The sequence below is a fragment of the Myiozetetes cayanensis genome, unplaced genomic scaffold (genome assembly GCF_022539395.1).
Source record: "Myiozetetes cayanensis isolate MyiCay16 unplaced genomic scaffold, myiCay2020 scf13, whole genome shotgun sequence".
Classification (NCBI taxonomy): domain Eukaryota; kingdom Metazoa; phylum Chordata; class Aves; order Passeriformes; family Tyrannidae; genus Myiozetetes; species Myiozetetes cayanensis.
The window spans coordinates 7,101,078-7,122,815 of NW_026086937.1; the positions used below are offsets into that span (position 1 = coordinate 7,101,078).

Below are 21,738 nucleotides of genomic sequence, written 5' to 3' on the forward strand. Positions count from 1 at the left end.
TGTGACAATAATAGATGAGTATTATGTACAGGGACACAAAAACAGCCCGGAGCCCTTCCGTGCTGCAATGGGAACTGCAGAAAACCTCCAGACTGTAATTCACCAGCACCTGATGCATCACGACGCTCAGCCCATGTCCAAGGTACAATGCTGATTCCCTGACTCCACACAGGAGCACTGAGGGTCACGACGTGGGAAAGGAGCTTTGTGACAGTGCAGAGAGTGAGGAGGGTCTGCAGGAGGGCAGGGCAGAGAGGGGGATGGGGGGCAGTAATAATGAAAAAGAACAATAAATGCAAATTACAAAACAATAAACCCCAAATAGTAAATTTAAACAATAATTAATTAAAAAATACCGAGTACTAATAAAGAATAAAAGAACAGGCTGCACGTGTGGTTTTGCGTTCAGCTTTGGGCCCCTCACTTTAAAATGGAGCTGGTCTAGAGGAGGGCAACAGGGCTCCTGGAAGGTCTAGAAAACCTGTCTTATGAGGAACACCTCAGGGAGCTGGGTTGGTTTAATCTTGAGAAAAGGAGGCTCGGGGGGACCTCGTCGGTACCTACAACCATCTGAGAGGAGGCTGCCGTGAGGTGGGGCTGGTCCTTTCTGCCGTGCCTGCAGGGACAGCACAGAAGGAGGTGGCCCTAAGCCGAGACAGAGGAGATTCGGATCAGATGGTACAACAATTTTTTTTCCGTCTTAGTTTGCCCGAGGCATTGGAATAGGTTTCCCAGGGAGGTGGTGGGATCGCCGCCCCTAGTGAGAGGAGTCTGGATGTGGCGCTGGGCGATGTGGTTCAGGGGTTACACTGGTGCACGGCTGTAGTGGATTATCCTAAAGGTTTCTTCCAACCTCGAGGATTCCACGATTCTAATAAAGAAAAAAAACCAAAAAACTTGCGAACAGTGAAACGAGAAAATAACGAAGGCGCGGGGTGGGCCGGGCGGTACCGGGTCCGCCCCGGGTCCTCCGCGCCGGCAGGGGGCGGTGCGGGGCGCGGCGGGCGGAAGCGCGGGCGGGGGCCGGGCCGGAGCGGAGCGCGGGGAGCGGAGCGGGGCGGGGGGACAGGCCGGGCCGGGCCGGGCGAGCAGGGCCGCCGCTGCCGCACCGACAGCCGGAGCACAGCGCCCAGAGCCGCCAGGGCGGGCCCGCCCGCCGCGCCGCAGGTACCGCGGGGCGGAGGGGGCCGCGGGCATTGTCCGGAGCGGGGCCCGGCCGTGCCCTGCGGGCGGCACGGCCCGCGCGGTGCCCGCCGCGCTCCCGGCCCGCTCCCCGCTGGCTGCCGGGGGGGACCGGCCGGGCCGGGGTGGGTGCCGCGGGTGCGGGGCAGCCGTGCGGGGAATGGCACGGCCGGGGCTGCGCCGCCCGGCAGGCAGCGCCGCGGTCCCGGAGCTCTCCCAGCGCCGGGCCGGGAGCGATCGCCGGGGAGCGGCGCGGGGGGATCCCCGGAGCGGCCGGGCCGCCCCCGGGGCAGCGCCGGTCCCGGCACGGCGGCAGGGCCGGGCCGGGGGCTCTTTGTTGCGGCCGTGGCCGCACGGACCGGCCCGGGCTGCGGAGCCGGCGCGGCCTCCCGGGGTCCTGGGCTGAGGCCTCTTCCTACAATTGTTGTTCCCGTTGGGAGCCCCGATGGGCCTCTGCAGCGGGAGCCGTGCGAGGGGGCTGCTCGGAGCCTGTGTTCCTTCGGACTGCCCCATACAGAGCTAACACAGCATGTTAAATAGCAGAAAAAAAGTTTTGTCTCTTTTTTTTTTTTTCCCCTGTGAAATACAACCGGTACTGAAATCAGGATGTACTCAGTGTTGGTGGCCTTTTAAATTTTTCTTTATTTTTAAATTTTAATTTTTGGTGAGGGATCACGTAGGTGCTCACGATTTATTTAAAATATGGGAATGGTGTGATTTAATTTGCATGATGAGTCAAAGATTAAATTACATGACCGAGGCTCTTCAGTTTCAGTGAGGCAAGTAACAATGTGTGGAAGAACAGTTTCAGTGTAGATCAGAAAAGAAACTTGATTAGCATCAACATATTGAAAAGTTCTTTTATGTTTGTGGTTTTTTTTTTTTTAAACTTACCTGTCAGAAACTCTTAGTTCAAGGCCCTGTGTTTTCCTCTCATCAGGAAGTGTGTCTTCCTTTTTAGCACGGAGAGCTCATGCAATCATAGACTGTCAGAGGAAATTAAACATCCTGAGCTTGTGCCTTGGTATCAAAGCTTTTAAATAATAGATTTTTTACTATCTAAAACACTGTGTGCCTTTAATTAATAACTGTTAACCTAATACCTGTTGATATGGCACATGCCTTTAACTGGGGACAACAAAAATACCAGGATATATTCTGTGAAGTAGAATAAACATGGTACCTGTTCTAGGGTCAGGAATAACTGCATTTTTTTTAGTTTTCGCTTATCCTGTGCAAACGTTTTAGCTAATCTGATCTGTAAGTGGCATGATGGCACATGGCACTGTGTCTTGGTAGGATTCTGCCTGTCATGGACCCGCTGTTGTAAGAATATTGTATCTCACAGCTTCATGGTTCTCTTGTGGTGTGAGAAACTGCTGGGTTAGCCAGCTAGGAGGCACTTGACTTTAATTTATTTGTATTTAATAAGTTGTGGTGTGATATACCAGTTGTTGGGGGCTTTCCTTGGTCAGACAGATGCACCTTGGTAAAGCCTTGGAATGTGAGTTTGTATGTGTGAACTGAGATGCTGCTGAATGTTTCTGAATGCTGATAGCATTGGTTCTTTTGCTTAAGTTAATTGCATTCTCTTCTGCGTGTTGGTGCAGAGTTGTGGAACTTTGCTGCCTTCTGTGTGCCTGTAATGAGTGGTTGTAGGTGGGGAATTAAAAACCTGGATTGATATATTTTAAGATTTATATATTTATACAAATAAAGGATACTAAATAAAAGTGCCAGTTGAGCAGTACTTTGTGACAGTATGTCTTTGACAGATAATGATGCTCTTTGGGTATCATCAAGTACAGACAAATGTACATTCCCAGAGGGGTGTGATAATATTAAAACTCCACCTCCTGGAATTCCTTGATTGGTTTTATGAAACATTTATTCAGGAGGGAATGGTATCTATTTTGCATTTTGTGGCCTCTCATTAATTAGTGGATGGCGGTTGAGACCTGACAGTTGTCCTGTACATGCTGCACTTCCTAGGGTTTTTGTTTCTTAGGGCATTTTGGTGAATATTATCATTACTGACCAGCGTCCTCCCTTCTGAATCAGTTCTTTATTGACTTTTTGCAGATTTTTTTAATGAGTTGTTTGCAGCCTTAATTTTTCTGTAAGACATTTCTGAAAGCTCATAATCTCTGTACATGCTTAGAGGCTTTTGACACTTGCTAAAATAATGATTTCTCTTTTTTGGTAGAGTTCCAGAACTCTAATAGCTGATGGTGGTTTGAAGCAGGGGGCAGGAAGGAGCCTGGTGACCTTTTGAATTCCCTTCTGGCCCTGCTTTTCTGTACTTGTGACACTTTGTAATATGATTTAATTACAAGAGCAGCTATTAAAGTATGATTATCGTGGTCTAATTGGAGGCATCTTGCAGCTACCTATCAAAAATAAGATTTGACTCATCTGCTCCTTCAAAATTAAATAGTTCCACAACAGCCTGCAGCTATTTATGTGAATAATGCACAAGGCAGAAATATGAGTTGAATTTCAATCTTGTAATTTCTACACTGTACACTTGAAATCTGATAAATTTAGCAATTTTTTGGGTCACATGTACTTGTACGACTTCTTAGCTGCAGGCTGAAACTGGATATTAATGACATTGGACAAAAACCTGTTTAGTTGTTCAGTGATCCTAAGTCCTGGTGTTCACCATGGCTGTAGATAAACCTCAAGCAAGATGTAAAATTCCTTTTGCTCTTTGTTCTCAGAAAATGCTACTTCCCCAGTTTGTTGTCTAATTGGGGGAGTTAATTAGTCTGAATTGTGTGCAAGTTCAGCTCCCCTTCCCTTCCAGCTGGGCCCTCTCTTTGCTCTCTCTCAGTACCATCCTTCTGGCACCACGAGGTGCAGAGGTGTGAGCCAGAAGGAAGATGAATATCTGCAGTTAGAAGGTGAAACTTTATGCTGAGATCCCTCCCCATCCCCCCAGTGCAAACACAAAGGTTAAATTAGAAGATGAGGCTGTCTTGAATTATTTTAACGGACTTGAGCTGGGCTGTTCAATACACGACCGGGGGTACCTCAGGCTTACCCTGGTGTCATGTGAGTTTGGGCTTTCTTTAGCCTGAGCAGATTTATGTGCTTTCCTTACTGCACCTTGTGATAAAATGACATATTCGTTTGTCCCTATTTAAATACTCCTTATGAAGGATTGGATTCAGGCTTGATCCAAACTGGAAGCAGCCAAAATACCGTGTGTTTACAGGAATAACTGTGGTCATTCCTCAAGAGCCTTCATGGCCTCTTTTCTTCAGACAGTGTTAATTTAGGAAGTAAATTGCTTAGGTTTAAATAAACAACTGCAATTTGCTTTGTAACTCCCTTGTTTTGAGTTTTGCAGCTGATGCTTCGTATAACCAAAAGACACTACAAAAAGTTTCTCACTGCCTACTTCAAATTTGCTGAAAGGAAGCAAATTTTAAGCCTATCCAGAAGGGCACAAAATTCTGGGGGATATTGCTACATGTTGTAGCTAATCTTTCTGTCTATTGAAAACCTGCTACTTGTAATTAAATTCCGAGTAACTTTCTGAAGATCTGTTTGCTCTGTAATCCTCCCCTTCAAACACTCAGAGAATTCATCACCAAAAGGTTAAATATAGCAAGACAGTTCAAAAATTGGCAAGTTATAATTAGTAGAGAACTGCAGTATTATTGTAGCATGGTTTTCCAAGTTCACAAACATCTTTGGATGAAGTTATTTATTGGTTACTACTTGGGGTTGTTTTAAAACGTTCAGATATATCCTGCCATGTGTGGGAAATGGCTGCATCAGGGAAAAACTGCTCTGTGCTTTTGATCCTTGCCCTGTTGAGTATTTTTTCAGTCAGTATTTATTGATAACAAATTCATTTTTCTTACTAAGAGAATGTAACTGTAAGTTTAACTGCAAACCCTGCAAGATTTGAAACGTGACACTTAAAAATAGCTAAGATAGAACTTTGCTATAAATTAAATAGAATTAATTTGTCAGCTTTTCAGGGAGTTGAATGTGTGTGACTGTGAGAGCAGTACTTGTGTTCAGTCACCCGTGTGTGTGAAATGCCTTATCTCCTTTGAAGTTATCTGTGTTAAAACATAAAATGAAAAAAATGGAGAAGTGTTCCCAGAAGTGTGGAATGCGTGGTCTTTTTCTGGCTGCTGAAGCTGCCCAGACAAATGGCTGATATCTGAAGAAATACCTCTTTCTGAAAAGTTTTTATTGTTTTGTTTACTGACTTTTAAGTAAAGCGTGGTGGTGCAGAGCGATGGGAGGAAAGCCAGTTGTACAGACAGTTGTGGAAGCCCCCTCCATGTCCCCAGCCAGATCTTTTGTCTAGTGCCACTTCACATTTTGCCAGGCAGAATCCTACTGTGCAGCTTTCTCTGTCATTTTTCCCTTTGCTCACCTGGGAAGCCTACCATGGATGGATATTCCCAAATATTCAGAGCCACACCGGCTTCCCATTCCCAGCTCATCTGCTGAGGAGCTCGGTTTAAAGAAGAGTCTGCAGACACTGAGTGGTCAGTGACACCTTGTGTGGTGTGGTGTGGTAGATGTGTGTGCTGATAGCACACACTCAGAGCATCCTGCTGCAGTGGAGGCTCTGAGCTCTTCCTCTGGGTAAGCACTTTTGGGAGCTTTTGCTACAGTTATGAGGCAAAAGTTATTTGTGTTGTTATGTTTTGTTTTTGACTGTTACATGTGAAGTTACTGCTTTGGCAGATTATGGTCCTTTTAATAGATGTCAAAAGACTTTTATTTCTTGATGTATTGTAATGGTTTATAAAATTAACCACGATGTAACATTTTGGCTTTATTGGAGATCATGTAGAGATAAAGAAAGAGCAAAAGCAAAGTCACAGAGAAGTATGGTTTTAGAAAAGAAAATATCTAGGAGGTTTTATTCAACCTAAATGAGACCTTAGTGATGGAGACATGCACTGAGTGTAACACAGGTGATCCCTGAGAAGTCTCTCCCACACAGTTTATGTGTAACCTGTCACACCTGCTATTCAAGTCCTAAGTTTCTTCTGACTGGAGATTGGTGGTGATGGAGAAACTTCTCAGGAAAATTTAAAGTGATACCTTTGAGGGGGGACACTCAAGGCACAGTTCCTGGTAAAGACTTTGTACGTAGTATGATATTAGAAAAAGTTGACAAAGCAAAGTTAACATCTCAGAAGTTAGCAAATACTCAGAACCTTGCTTTGCTCATGCTGATTTGGAACAAAAAGTTTGATTATGTGATTGTTTACAGGCTTTTCCAGCAGGAACCTCTGCTCCATCACTGCACAAGAGAGTGCTCAGTGCAGGGACATCTTTCTCTTGTGGTTTAGTTGCAGTGTAGTGTTTGGTCTTTTGCTTTACTGCATAAAACTCAGTTCTGTGAAGACAGGAGGACTGAGGTCCTTGTGGGTTTTCTCTTTGGTTCACAGATACCGATGACAGCACATATTCCCAGTGTTCTCAGCATCATGGTGCTTCTTTCCCCTTTTTTCCAGGGCACGATGCTTAAGCACAGAGTTTTCTCCTTCTGTGTTTGAGTGTGTGGTGATGTGTGTGTTGTCTCGTGGAGCACTTGAGAACTTACACTTCCTAAACTTTTTTCCCCAGTGACACCCATTTTTGATGTGAAATCCAACTGCCTAAACATAGATACCTAGTTCTATTTTATTGCTCCAAGGCACCTGCCCTAGACAGGTAGGAGGTTTGTGATTTCTCTGGAAGGGCACTTGGAGACGAAGCTGTGCTGTTCTGATGCCTCCACAGTGGTGTTTGACGTTCAGGCACCTGAGCTGGGGCTGTGGTGTTTGTTGTTAGTCTTGGAATCTCATTTTGGGCTCTCAAAAGAGGGTAGACTCTTAGGCAGTGACCACGCTGAGCACTTGGGTTATGTGTTGCCTAACGAGAAACAAAGATTTGGGGTAGAATTCAGCTGTCTGTGGCAGCACTTGGTAGTCTTGTCTGAGGGACCTGGATTTGCTGTCCTCTCCCTTGCTGAATGCTTTCCAGCTTCATATAAGGAAAAGTTCTATGGAAATTTTGCCTTCTTTGTATTCTGGTATAGCTTGTTAGTGGAATGAATGAAGGCTCCTCTTAAAAATAAAGTACACCTGAGGAAATGAGTCAAGATAATTGGAAAATCCTAAGTCTTGTAAGTGTTGGGTCTTGGATTCGAGGACTCTGCTACTTCAGCACGAGAAATTCAGATTGTCTTAAAATATGAGTGAAAGCAAACAGTGACCAGGTCTTTTTCCATGGATTTAATGAATAATTATTGATAACAAAGGCAGCTTCTTGAAAATATTCTGTGTTTTCCAAACAAGTGCTGTTGTGGAGGTGATCATTTAGATTTGTAATCTCTAAGAAAAGTAGTATATTGACTCATCAGCATTGACTAACATAGTTCCGTTTTACATCTGTAATTGACATTGAGCAATCTCCAGACTCTACTGACTCTGTAATAGGGTGGAGCTGGAGTAAACAGTCCTTCTGTTAGGAACAGCATCCACTCACAGAGCATTTGGGGCAGAGTCCTGGCATGGATGTGCTGTCTGACTCGTGTTGCCCTTAACTCCTCTATTACGGGGAGGAGATTAACATCATTAGATCCAAAAGAACCTCGTCATTACAAGATTGTTGAATATTTTCCACAAAAAGTCACAAACATTTCAGGGCATTTGTGCATGATGACAAACTTACGAATGTGTTGAGGTTTTAAATTCTGTTAAGAGAATTGCGCTTCAATTTTCTTCATTCCTTTAACCTGGAAAAACCAAACAGCCTTCAACTCCACAACTTTCTAACCTATGACTGTAGTTACTCCTTCCTACCTGTATATACATTTTGTTTCTATCTGAAAGGGAAATAAACTCTGTTTAGTGAGCTTTCATTCTTGTTTGGGAACTTACATGCCTATGTGTGTGTGTGCATATGTATAAATAAAAAGTGTTAGCAGCCATGTAGACCTGGATTGACAGTTTATATCCAGCAAAGGTGGATTGGGTTTTTTGCTTTGAGGCTGCCCATGAGAGGCTCTTTGCTTCCCTTGGGAATTGCACTGGATAAGCATTGTTGGAGTGCAGTCTGAAGGGTGGCTCTGCTCTCCCTTAGGCATTGGCAGATTGAGGACTTAACAGTATCAAATCTAGGAAGAAATGTCAAATCTGTGTTGCAGAAGTAGCTGCTGTTGAGCTCTTTAGTGAACAAAGAGAGCGATTGTTGGCCAGAAATATAGAAGCTTTTCTCCCTAAACAGGTTATTTTTAACTTTCATCATTACTAACAAGCATTGAAAAGTGTAAGTACAACAGAAGTTTCTACACCTTATCGTGTGTGTTCATTATGATACCCTAACTTTCAGTGTGATGGATTCATGCCTCTGAGATTTATACTAAAACTCAGAAAATCCTGATTCTGATCAAGTCCCTAAATCAGGTAACCAAACTAGTTTAAACATTATTGTGAATTAGATGGTCTTTAGTGTCCTTTCCAACTCAAACCATGCTATGATTCTGTGGTTACCTTAAAGGATTTATAACCAATAGTACATTTTGATTGCAGTCAGACCTTAGGTTACAGTTTTAAACCCAGCATAATCTTACTTCTTAAATTTGGCATTTTCCAAATAAGTTGATAACTTTTGTTGTTAAAAATGGAACTGCAATATAGAATTCTCTCTTTTTTTTTTTTTTTGAGAATTATGGTTCCTTTTGGCTCGCCTTTGTAATTAGAACAAGTCTTTTAGCATAGAAAAGAGGGTTTTTAAAAAATAATTAAAGTTTTTGTATAACTTGGGAGGTTACCAAGGGTGTGAATTTTGATTTCTAGACTATTTGATTGTTTAAGAGCTCTTGTTTGATTCAAGCCTCTTGGTGATTTAGAAAGTGATGACATTATATTGTTGTAAACTCCTATATGAATAATTTTATAATCCCTAATTAAATAAAATAATGTTGAGCTGGTTCACCAATTAATAATTTTGAAGGCTGTGGGGGTTTTGTTTTGTTTTTTTCCACATAGCCCTAAGGAACAGAGGGCTGACAGGATACTGATGTAGCTGAAATAAATAAAAACACACAATGTTAGGAGTGTAAGTATCAGCTAAAATGCAAGTATTCCCACCTGAGCTTGGTGTCAGCCCTTTGGAAGTTCTGCTGCCCTTCAGTCATTGCAGAGGTAATCTATGATCATTCCTTGGGTAAACCTGTAGAGGTGGTAACTTCTGTAGTGTTCCAGTTTCTCTTAGTGGTGTTGCACGGTAATTGCATGAGAGGAAAGTTGGGAGCTCTTATTTTAGTGTTTCAAAACAATTTGATTGTTGCCTTTTCCGGTCCAACTCTTCTTAGTAGATTAGATAAGGGAACCGTCCCTCAGAGATGCTTCAGTTTTCCCACCGTTTTTGTGGAGTAAATATTAATTGCTTCTTGTTCCAAGCCTCATTTTTCACTTGCTGTCTGCAACCAGGCAGCTCTCAAGCAGTTTTTGGTTTGTGGACCTGTATTTGTTTTGGGAGAGGTGCTGACTCCTGTATAGAAAGTATCAACAGTGCTTTAGTTACAGTTTGTGAACCCTCCGGGCTCTTCGGGCTTGGAGAATCTTATCTGCAACAGCTCTTGGTGGCTGCTTCCAAGTGAAATAGGTTGGAATGTCTTCCTTTTGGACAGAGTATCTTTCTGCTGTGGTCTTGCCTCCAGCCTCCTTTTCTTTAAAAATGTAAAAATACTTGTTGAAACTTTTGGTCAATTTGTGTTGGACTAGCAAGCAGGAACTGTAAGGTATTTTCTTCTGAGTTTTGGCTGGAATAAATTCAAATGTTAAACTTGTTATAAAGGCTTTCAACCTGCCTGTCCCAAGGTTGTTATTTTTTTGTATTTGTTACTCTGATGGAAGCAGAAGAAGTTTGATTGGCATGATGGGGTCTACCTGGAAAGAGAACTCAAGTGTCCAGAAAAGAGAGGGATGAAAAGCAGCATGTATGTATACCTGACAGATCACCACAGACATCTGACATATTGTCTATATTCTGTTTTCATTTAATGTACAACAACTTTGAGTAACTGGAACTCTCAGGTGGTGCCAGGAGGGAGAAGGACTCTGACGTGAGTTTTTCAGGAATATCCAGCTTTTCAGTGTGTGTGCTGAAGGATCCTCCTCTATCATAGATCTTTGCTCTGGTGTCTTGTGAGTCATCAGAAGGACTCTTAATTAGGTTGGTGTGACAAAAGCTTGAGCATGTTTGGGGCACAGTCCAGATCATTCCCCCTTTTTGATTCTGTGCTCCAGAGCATTTCATAGCATGAAGTTCACAGCTAAGCTAAAACTCCCTTCCCTCTGCCTCAGAACATACAAAAGGGAAATACAAGAGCATGGTGTTAAATGTTATGACACTTGCCTCCTCTTTCCTGAAGGTCTGTGCCACGGTGAGCTCTCCTAACCCTGGGATGCATCATACCTGCCCTAAAATACATCCTTCTGTGCTCTGTGCTCTGCCTTACCCCAGAGGAACCTGGCTTGGCACTCGAGGTGTGCTGTGGTTTATGTATCAGAAATCGAATCCATTAGTGACTTGGAAGATTTAGACCAAATATGTAAACATGCAGGAGAAACAGAGGTGATTTAAGGGAACTGTATAGAAGACACTTGTTTTAAAGCCACTTTAGGTATATTGTGATCTTGAAATTATTTATGTGAAATTTCTGTACTGCCGTGGCTGGTTCTTTTCTTGGGAGAATGGAGTGAATTATCCTTTAAGGTTTGGTTTTGTTTGCTTGTTCATTATCATGGCACAAAATATAATCATCAATTCAGTAATGTTTTCTCATTTAGTTAAAAAAGGGAGGTAATATTATCACAGAATCATTGAGTGGTTTGGGTTGGAAAGGACCTTAAAGACCATCCAGTTCCAGCCCCGCTGCCATGGGCAGGGACACCTTCCACCAGGCCAGGTTACACAGCCCCATCCAACCTGGCCTTGAACACTTCCAGGGATGGGGCATCCACAACTTCTCTGGGCAGTCTTTTCTAGTGACTCACCACCCTCACAGGGAAGAATTTCTTCCTAATATCTGATCTAACCCTGCCTGTTTTCAGTGTGAAGCCATTCCCCTATGTCCTGTCACTATGTGGCCTTGTCAAAAGCCCCTCTCCATCTCTCTTGTAGCCCCTTTAGGCACTGGAAGGTGCTTTAAGGTCTCCTCAGAGCCTTCTTTTTTCCAGAGTGAGCAACCTCAACTCTCAGCTTGTGTCCACAGCAGCCCTCTGATCATTTTGTGGCCTCCTCTGAACTCGCTCCAGCAGATCCACTTCCTCCTTATGCTGGGGACCCCACAGCTGGAGGCAGCACTGCAGGTGGATCTCGTGGGAGCAGAGCAGGGGATTCAGAGGGGCTGAATCCCCTCCCTCACCTGCTGCCCACAGGGCTTTTGATGCAGCCAGGGACACAGTTGGCTTTCTGGGCTCCAGCGCACATCCCATCAGCCAGTACCCCCAGGTCCTTTCCTGTAGGGATGCTCTCAATCCGTTCTCTGCCCAGACTCTCTCTGTGCTCAGGATTGCCCCATCCCACGTGCAGGACCTTGCAGTTGGCCTTGTTGAACCTCATGAGGTTCACATGGGCCCACCTCTCAGGCTTTTCCAGACCCCTCTGGATGACATCCTTTCCCTCCAGCACATTGGCCAAGACCCCACAGCTTGATGTCATCAGCAAGCTTGGTGAGGGTGGGATCGATCCCACTGAGAAACGTGTTGAACAGTGCTGGTCCAGTAGTGACCCCCTGGGGAGTGCCACTGACTGTGGTGGATAATAAATTATCCAAGTATTTTCTGTTTCCTGAACCCCTGACAGTTTTATTCAGGCTGCTTTCAGCCAGCTGCTTCCCCTGAGTTTAGTTCTTGCAACTGCCCTGGTGTCTTGGTAGCCATGGGATGTACATCTGAATCTCACAGGTGTGTGCTGGCCTGTAATGTGCTGATTGTTATTTGCCTTTCTCTTTCAAGTGATGCCCATGAAACTTATTGTTGATTTTCAGTAATGGGGAGGAAAGAGAAGTTTTTCCTGGCTAGCCTGTGATTTTGCTGATCTCGGTGATGTTTTCCCATCTGCCACATTGTCCTTGGTACAGCATACTCAAGAGGGAGCAGGGATTTTGATCTGAGGATGAGCTGGCTGAAAGTTCCATACTAAAAGATACCTCCACACAGCTGGCTTGGGAAAATTAGACACTTGATTGATGGTGGTACTGATTTGGGTTGGCAGTGTGAAGGAGAGAGTGCTCTTTAGGAAGGTACTTAACCAGTGAAGCCCTAGCACAGTTGCACTTACCATGGTTAGAGGGTGTGTTTTTTATTAATCCAAGCTGTATCTGCACTGGTAGGATTTGTCAATAGAGCTGTGTCAGTGAACCCTTTGTATTGTCATCAAAAGTGTGTTTTAAATGCCAGGGACTGTGGATCAGCTCAGATATTACTTCAGCTCCTAGTACTAGGTAAGGGAGAATTCAGGGGGAAAAAAACCCCTGAACAGCTTTTCCTTTACTGAATGAAGACGTAATAATGAACTAGAGGGAGAAGATTCACAGTAATGGTGGGGCCATGATTCTGAGTCGTTTATTGATTGCCCTCTCCTGCTTTCTCTGTGACTCAGTACGTAACTCCCATAGGTAATTTGTCAGGAACTCCCTTTTGCAGAGGAGATATGTAATCACTGAATCATGGGCCAAGTTCCCTCGGTTTCATGGAGCAAAAATCAGCTTGGAATCATGACAGTTGATCTCAGAATAATTTACATTTTAATCTTCGTGTCACACCACTGAGATCTCTCGGTAGAGGGAATAATGTCAGAATGGAGAAGTCTTCTGTGGTCTCAGAACCACCTCTCAGGAGTGTGACCAATTTTTTTGCAGTGAAGCTTTCTGTCCCTGCTGGTTTTGGGTTTCAGCCCTAGTTCTGTCAAGCTAATGCACAAAAGTGAACCCAGAGACATTAAGCTATGCTTGACTGCGTGTCATCTCAGCTAGATTGTAAAGCTTTTGGGATTGAGGTGAATTGTACAGTAATCTAACATAAACTTTCTTTAATTGTGAACTCCCAAACTGATTATTTTGCAAGGGAAGCCTTCAGAGGTAGGTCTGTCAAAACAGAGACAGATGTAGTTTGTTCTGTGTTGCCTGTAGCAGGGACCAGTGGTAATCAGTAGGGAAGAGGGATATTCTGATATGTCTTCCCAGTTCTTAAGTCAGTGTTTTTTGGAGGTTCCTGAGCTATGTGGAGATGACTGGTTTATAGCCCATTATCTTAATGCTTTAATGTTGTCCTTCCTTAAGTGATCTTACTGTTTTGTATGTTATCTTTATTAAAGATCTGTTGATCTTCAGGTAAAGTAGATGAAGAGTTGTGTTGAATTTTGACAAACTTATGTTGAGCATTAGAAGTTTCTAGCAGGCCACAGAATATGGTGTCCAAAGAAAGTAAAGGAACCATGGGAAAAATATTGTTGTTTTTCTTAAAAGTCAGTTTTAAAAGTAATACTGTGACATGATTCTTACTGAAACTATATTTGGGTAAATACTTTATCCATTTCCTTTTTTTTTCCTAGCTTTGTTGCTTGTGCTACTAGAGAATGGTTTTAGTGAGTGCAGTTTCTTGTTTGAGAGAATATTCTCCAAAGAAAATTGCCCCTTAGGGGATTGGTCTGGAGCAATCCCAGGACCGTTCTCACAGTTTAATTGTTCTCAGCTTCTCTTCAAAACAGGACGCCCCAAAAGCGCACGTGCACTTCCCTTTCTGTCTTGTGCCGCTCCTTGGGATTCTCATCCTCCTTGCTTACGTCACTGACTCGTGTTTGAAGGGATCTGTTTTCCCTCTCATCGTGGCCCTGGCTGCCTGGTTAAGGCCAAATGCTGATGTTGTGGGGCTGGTGGGGTTTTTTGTCCTTCGCCTCTGCAGTTTCTGATGCTCCTGCAGACATGCTCAGTTGTTGGAATGTGTGAACTCCAGACCATGATGCGAAATAGGTCAGAGATTAAACTTCTGTGTCCTTCTGCCTTCCCTCTTGCCGCTTCTTCACTCTCAGAATTCACCCTTAGATGTATATCAGAAACCTGATGCAAAAAGAACCTCTGGAAAATAATGTAAATAATGTATACCAGGGAATAGAAATAGTTACAGAGGAGACTCTTGCTTTGAATTTTTGCTTCCAAGGGTGCGTGGAATGGCACGTACGTAATTGCAGTGTTTTTTGTCATGTAACAAATATTCTGGGGTTTGTGATGATGCAGTACAGGCATCTGAGCCAACAGGGATTGACTGTAATACCAGGTTATGAGAAAATTATTTCAGCTTCTACCTGGCTAGAAGTGGACATATTGTCTGACAACTTTTCTTGAAGCTTCAAGTAAGTTCCTTTTTTTTTTTTTTTTTTGATGCAATGTGTTAAAGATAGCAGTTTACTTTTTGGGGTGAAACTTAGGATTATTATTATTATTATTTTAAAAATATATTTACCAAGGAATGGGTGAGGCATTTACATGCTTGCCTGTATACCACACTGCAGTATAGCAGTAAGGTTTGTGGGGAAATGAATGGGTGGGGTAACTCTAAACAGTACACTAGGGAAAGAAGCTGAGTCATAAGATTTTCTTGAACATGGAGACAGAGCTGGGATTTCAGATACTGAGCATTAGTATTAACAAGCTTTTCTGCTTTATGCTGGATCTCTGAAGCCCCTTAAAAGCAGCAACATTATTTGAAACTGGTTTCTAGTTAATTTTTCCGCGTGTTAAACTGCAATGAATGCAATAACGTGCAAGTCACAAAGGATGAAGCAGTTTTAGGAGGCTGCAGTGAGCTGGTAGAGCCTCATGGCAGGAGCTGCCCTTCTCTTTGTCCAGCATCGTGCAGGTGTCTGCTGGAGAAGCAGGCTCTTGAAGAGGCAGAAGGATCAGTAAATTAATTGAATGGCAAGAGAGAGGCCTGCTTAATGAAAGGAATCAGCTGGCATTTGGTGCTAAAGAAATAAGCAGGGCTGTGAACTGCCAGGGTCTTAATTGCTTTGAAATTTTCAGAAAGTAAGAAGCTAAGTCACATTATGAATTCCATTTTTTGTAGAAATTTATTTTCCAATTTTCTTTTTTTCTCCTGAATCCATTGAATTAATTTTTTTGTTCACTTTACTGTTATTCTGTGTTACAGGAGGGATTTTTTTTTCTTCCTGATTTTCATTTTTCCCTGAACTGAGTTGCCATTCTCAGAGAGGGGATTTTTTTTCCCCATGTTAATCTTTAAGTGGGTCACACCACAAAGAATTCTGTGATGCAGCGTTGTGAAACTGCTTTTGAATCATTTTAAAGCTTTTGTGTGCTGTAGACTTGAGCAAGTTAATAGTTTTAAGCAAGCTGCTAGTATTCAGTGGTGGGTGGGACATGCCAGGTATGAGGTGAACGTACCTCTCTTGCAGGAAAACTCTTGTGTATGAATTATATTACTCATAAAATGTCATGGCAGATCCAAACAGATCATTGATTGCTTTAGGTATTTAGTATGTCAATAGTTTTACTACTTATATGACAGATAGTTAAGGTAGTTAGTCTTCCTATCCGTGTTTTAAAGTTATGTTGAAGGAAATGCTGAAAAGGTGTATGGAAGTATTTACAGGATAGCAAAAATGCCTTAGAGCTGGACTGTGCTCCTAAATGCTGCCAGCTGGTAGTGCAGTAATTACCAGTTGCAGCCATAGCCATTCTGTTAATGGCATGCTCATGCAAGTAAAGCCATGGTTATACTGAATAGTTTGTGCTGGAGCCCTGAAATACACTGAGGTGTGGCTTTTGCTCTTTATCAATCTCATTTCCTCTGGGATAGGAAAGTTTTGCAGGTGAGGTATTAATAAACTATGCTATGTAGACATGTGTTTTGGATGAGAGGCTGTCATGCTTCAATTTGTTTAGCATATCAAAAAGAAAATGAATAAAAATTGTTTTGGTACAATGCTGAAGCTCTTGAAAGATGTTTAATCTAATAGGAAACCACATATCCAGAATGAGAATACTGAAAGATGTAGTAGAAAACAGCACATGAAAAATGTGGAAGAATGTTTTAATGAGGAATGTGAGTACTCAATTTAAATAAATAGACTGAAGGAAATGATGGATGCTGCCTTGGGTCAGCTCTACTTGTGCAATTAGAAGTGGTGAGACCTTCCAGGAAGACGTGCTGCAGCCAGGAATTCGCAGGGAAGAGCTGGCAGCGATATTCCAGGTGCCTCACAGTGGCACCTGGCTGCTGTCCTGCCCTGCCAGCTGCTGCACATGCACCAGGGCAGGGCTGCTCTGCTCACAAAGGGTGCTTACAGAAAGTACAGGCAGGGACTTCCATCTGGCTAAATACTGATATGGTGTCTGCTTCTGGCTTTGAAGTACTCGAATATTTTTTTTTTTCCCAAGGAGCATGGTAGCTTGCATAAAAATTGGTTCTTGGATCAAAGGAATGACTGTCAGTCTTCCTTCTGGATGCTGGGCATGCCTGACTGTGAGACAGTGCTTTTAAAAATGCATAATTTCTTGATCTATTTCTGGTTTTATCATTCCAACCAGACTTCACAGCGGTGAATTCTGACTGAACTAACAGCCACTTGTGACAATAAGATGTGATGAAAACTGATTTATGTTATTGTTTTCAATACTGGCTTAATGATCCCTGTTAATCCGAGAGGCCTACAGCAAAAGAGCAGGTTCTGGGGGAAATCAGTTCTATCAAGACAAACACGAGCCTGCTGTGTTATATTTTTTAATAACAACATGCCTCTTTTTAGCAAGATGCAGCATGTTTTGTCAGTAATAGACTGATAAATTGTCAATTAAAAGTCCACATGCAGAGCAGACCCAACTGTTTGTTGTGAATCTAGATATTTTGCCTTCATAGACTCATTAGTTTATTTAACTGTATTTGTTTAAGCCATTCTTCTATGTGTTATTAACACTGCTGAGTGTAACCAACACATGATATGATTTCAGGATAGAGGTTGGCAGCTTCCCTCTACCTGGAGGAGTAGGTGATATGCCCTTCCCTCCTGCCTGCCCCAGCCTTTTCCTCTCCTCCTCCCTTGGGCTGGCTCTGGCTCACGGTTGGGAGTGCCATATGCTGGTTTGTCTTAAGAACCTTTCCAATTATTTTTTTTCTAATTAATTTTCCCTCATATTGGTTGGCTTTGTCTTCTGCCATTTTGGAGAGTTCAGCCACACATGGGGCACTCAGACAAATATCAGACCACTCAAAATAATGATGGAGAGTGACCTTCCCCCTTCAGTCCTGCTGGTGATTGAGCTCCAGCCTTACCATGGGGTGATCATGAGCTGAGGGAGCTCATTCACGGCTACTATGCTGGTCAAAGGGATGTATTCTCTACTTTCCTTGTACAGGTTGGTTTTCTGGTCACTCAGTGAGTGGCTCAGCTCATGGATGGCTCAGCTGAGCCGAGCATGAAAGTGGGGGGAAGGAGATGGTACTGGGAGCAGGGGAGGAATGGGCCATCCCCCATCAGTGGTGCCAGCTCTTGGGTTGGCTCATGTGTCTTGGGGAATACCTCACTCTTAGTTATTTGGCCTTATTAAAAAATTATGTTGGTTTTGTGTGATCTTCAGCTTATCTCCTTATGTGCACATTAACTGGATGCTACCACGTGGTTTTTCACTAGGCTTGGGTTTTGTTTAACATGCGTAGTTGCAACCAGGAAATAGCTGAAGGGTTTTTTCCTCTTTTCCTCCTTAGGAGCTGGCTAAAAGCAGTCACCTTAAACTCTTGGTGTGTAAACAAGGCAGTAAGAGGACTTAATACAATGCAATTAACACTGTGAGGCCTAGGGTAGAATAAGGAATTGAGTTTACTGCACTTCTTTGTTTCACAAAATTGGGGTTTGTACATTATTTAAGTAGCATTTTACATGGGGGAAAGGTGGCTGTTTGCTCTTCTGGGCTGGAATAGTGCTAGATACTTAAATGGTGCTTTATTTATGCAGAGAAAAAAAGTTGAATACTTTTTTATGTTGTGGTAAATTCATGGTATGTCTTAAGTAGAAGGGTTAGGTTTGCTTTTGTGCCTTTGCTTGTGCTGCTTGTCTTCCTTTGCTTTCAACATAGCTTTAAAAGCCTGTCTTGGTGAGACTTCAGTGCTGGTAATTAATTTGTCTGTGGAGTAACTGCACATTTCACTGCAGTCAGGAGTGTCACTGTACTATTTCTCGTACCAGCATTGTTCTGAAAATAGTAATGCAGGGAGCTTGCAATAACAAAAACATACTGCCTACAACAGAAACACCCTGCTGCTGTTCAGCAATCAGTTTTTAAACCGTAACACACATTTCTGGTATAGAGGTGGCACGTTTTCTGTACCTTTGAATAAGAAAAAGTGAAGTTACATGAGAGGCCATATTCCAGGCTGGTGTGCCTTTTCTTTGGAGAATTAAATTAATTAAAGGAAAGGAATTTGTTTATCTTGCTTCTGTATTTGTTCTTGTGATTTTTTTTTTCCTGCAAGAGGGTTGTCCTCGCAGAGAAATGCTTTTAAGCGTTCTGCCTAGTTAAAAAAAACCAATCTTATATATGGAATGTAGTAGATTTAAATTGGACATTCATTGATTGTGTGGTCAATGCAGTGAATAAAACAATACAAAGCCTTACACATAAAGCAAACTGCAGGGATGCAGGCTGCATTGACAGAGCTGGAAGTTATATACTATCTGAAACAGAGGGGTTACTATCTCCGCTTATCACAAAAGCCCAAATGTCCCAGTGTGCCTGAGTGTGTGTCAGTGGAAGTCAAATCTCTGGGTGTTTGGCTGAATGCCACGTTGTTGTTTAACGGTCCCTTTGGATTGAGAACGTCATTCAAGATTTCTAAATGTGGCTGTGACCCCGGTGCTTTGAGGACCTCACATCTTGGTAGGTTTGGCCTGCTTGAATATTGGTGAAATAAAATGCCTGCCTGAGAAAGCTGGAGGTTTGTACGATGCTGTTCATGGTCTCTTTTAACAAATGGATAAAAGTGAGGTTTCTGGGGAGGGAAGAGAAAGCCAAGCAGCCCAGCAGAGCACAGAGCTGCCCATGTACTTGTTGCAATTCAACTTCTTGAGAGTCCTGCGATCCCTTTCTTTAGCCACAGTCCGTGTTTTTATCCAGGGTTTGCAAGGCAGCCAGGTGCTGGTATTGTGAATCAGTTATCATTTGACATGATGTAAGGCCTGTTCTTATTTACAGAAAATGTCACTTGATGTTGTTCCCCTTTTTTCTCATGTTGCAGATGTGGGTGGTGGCAGCTCTTTCCAGTCTCACACAGATGTTGTCATTGTCTATTGTGCACACACAGGGTGCTGCTGGGGGTAGTTTTGCTGGGCTGAAAAAGGAACAGCCTGTCTATGTTCTCCTGCATGAAGTACAGCTTTGAGAGACAAAGGGCTGCTCCTGCTTTTTTTTCTTCTTTTTTTTTTTTGGCAGGATGTGGCACAGGTTCTTCAGTAACAGAATTTTGCTTCAGGATTAGTGGGCTCTTCAGTCTTGAGGCCCCAGATGATGTTCCTGGCAGTGCCACTGCGTTCCTACCAGTAATAAAACTGAAATGGCATAAACAGTGTATTTATTCCATTTTATATAATAAATGAAATACCTTGAAGCAAAATGTCACCTTCAGTAGTCAAGGGTGTGGATTTCCTTCTTAATGGTGCCGACAGTCTTTCCTGATTTTTCCAAATTGTTTATGAGAAATTCATCCAGGGAAAAAACATTTAGTATAACTAGATGCTAGTGAACTGCTATTAATTGATTATCTTTTATGAGATGTGCTAGTACCTACAATGAAATTTGTGTACGACTTGTGTGTGCATCTGATTTATGCAGAACCTGTAAGGTTTTATGAATAAGGCAAAACTGTAGACTGTTTTTAATTTGAGCACTGCATGGAGGCAAAGCAAGTTTTGCAAACCTAGATCCTGGGCACACCAGGAGGACAGCTGTTTGTCTTTATTCTGTATTTCCACAGGTTGGTTGTGTTGTCCATGTAGTCTTTTAGTTTAGGAGTAGCATAGTTCTGCTCCAGAAAATGAGTGTGCAGAGCCATTTTATTGGTTTATTTTCTTTGTATATTGCTGTAATACCAGATTTTGTGATTCCATATAGTGTTTTTGTTCTCTCATCTGTTCTGATTCCTGCTGGTTTTGATTCTGTTTTGAAACACAAGCCAAAAATTAAGACTAGCAATTTTTTGAGCCAGTCCTGCTCTGTTATGTGGGTATAACCATCTTCCAGGATGGATATGCAGAGTAGTTGTTAAACACTGTTATTATCAGTGATGATATGCAAGCGTGAAAGAATTCAGATTTGTTTTCAGGGCTCATCTTCATTTGGCAGGAGTGGTAATCAAAGGGAGAGATAAAGGGAACATTTAAAATGTTGCTGTGATGATCGAGGTATGTCTCCATGTTGTAGGGAAATTGTGCTTATTTTCACACCTGTCTCTTTATAGGGGAAAAAAAAATCCCGTGAAATTTTCTTTAAATATTGTTTGAAATGCCATTAAATTTTTTGTTAAATAACAGTAAGTAGTGGTGCTTTTCTTAGATGTAGGTTTTGGTTCCACTGGATGTGATGAAGTTTTAGGCATAAAATTCTCTTGTCTAAGGAATAACCTGGGGGCTCTCTATTCTTAGGGTACCAGTCCTGTGCTTGTAATTTCGGTGTTACAGCCCCTTTTTTTGTGCAAATTGTGAATGAGAGATACTATAATGACACAGATATTATACTGCACAATAAATGCAACGGAAGGTCCTTGTGATCTGTTAAAGAATGGAAATGGCTGGTGGAAAGTCTTGTTTCAACTTTCCTGCTGATACTTTTATCTGAAAGTAATTAATTAAAAAAACTACCTACCTTATGCTTTTTATGAGCTGTGTGGAGTCAGCTGCAGGCATGGAACAGTGAGGGATGATCTCTGTAGCTGCTTACCTGAAATCCCTGTTTATGGAAATTTACTTGGTTAAAGATCCGAGTGCTTCTTTTCTTCCCCTTTAAATCGTTGCCCTTTGGGCCAGCCCAACTTGTTTGCTTTAAAAATCAGAGTAACTAAAAAATAGTATTAGATTGGTATTTTTAATCCTTGATCAAAACGCTGTTGAGTAAGATCAGGAGTAACATCTTGGAGTTCATGGTGGATGAGCTGATATTTTAATCCAGGAGCAAAGTACTGATACAAGTACTGGTTATAGTTGACTTGTTACCAAGTACGTGGACATTGTAGGGAGGTAGAAATTAAACTTTCAGGGCAGTGTCCCTTCTTTGGAATGACAGTGCAGTCTCTGCTCTGCCAGCTCCAGCTGTCTTTTGTGTCTAGCAGAAGTAGCACTATCAGCATTTTTAATATAGTTTCCTGTTCTTTTCTGTCTAGATTAGAGAGTTGTAGAAGTGTGCTTTATGGAGTTCACTTACAAGAAGGTTTTATTATTGTTTAGATGTGGGTGTATGTCTTTAGTAACAAAAGATCTAGTGCACTCATTTATTCTAGTAATAGTCTTCTGTTT

The 21,738-nt window shown here is 42.5% G+C and overlaps 2 protein-coding genes across 2 annotated transcripts in view; one reads left to right on the top strand and one right to left on the bottom strand.

Moving 5' to 3' along the window:
- Nucleotides 1-472: 472 nt before the first annotated feature.
- LOC126636340 (basic proline-rich protein-like) lies at nucleotides 473-1,695 on the bottom strand. Its single transcript, XM_050308427.1, has 2 exons — nucleotides 1,110-1,695; nucleotides 473-645 (listed from the first exon to the last, which is right to left on the bottom strand). Exons 1-2 carry the CDS (start codon nucleotides 1,693-1,695, stop codon nucleotides 473-475), a joined length of 759 nt encoding a protein of 252 aa, XP_050164384.1.
- The window catches only part of CAB39 (calcium binding protein 39), a 39,610-nt gene continuing 18,931 nt past the window's right edge, over nucleotides 1,060-21,738 (top strand). The window contains exon 1 of the mRNA XM_050308201.1: nucleotides 1,060-1,167. The gene's annotated coding sequence lies outside the window, so the exon portion shown is untranslated. The remainder of the gene's footprint in view (nucleotides 1,168-21,738) is intronic.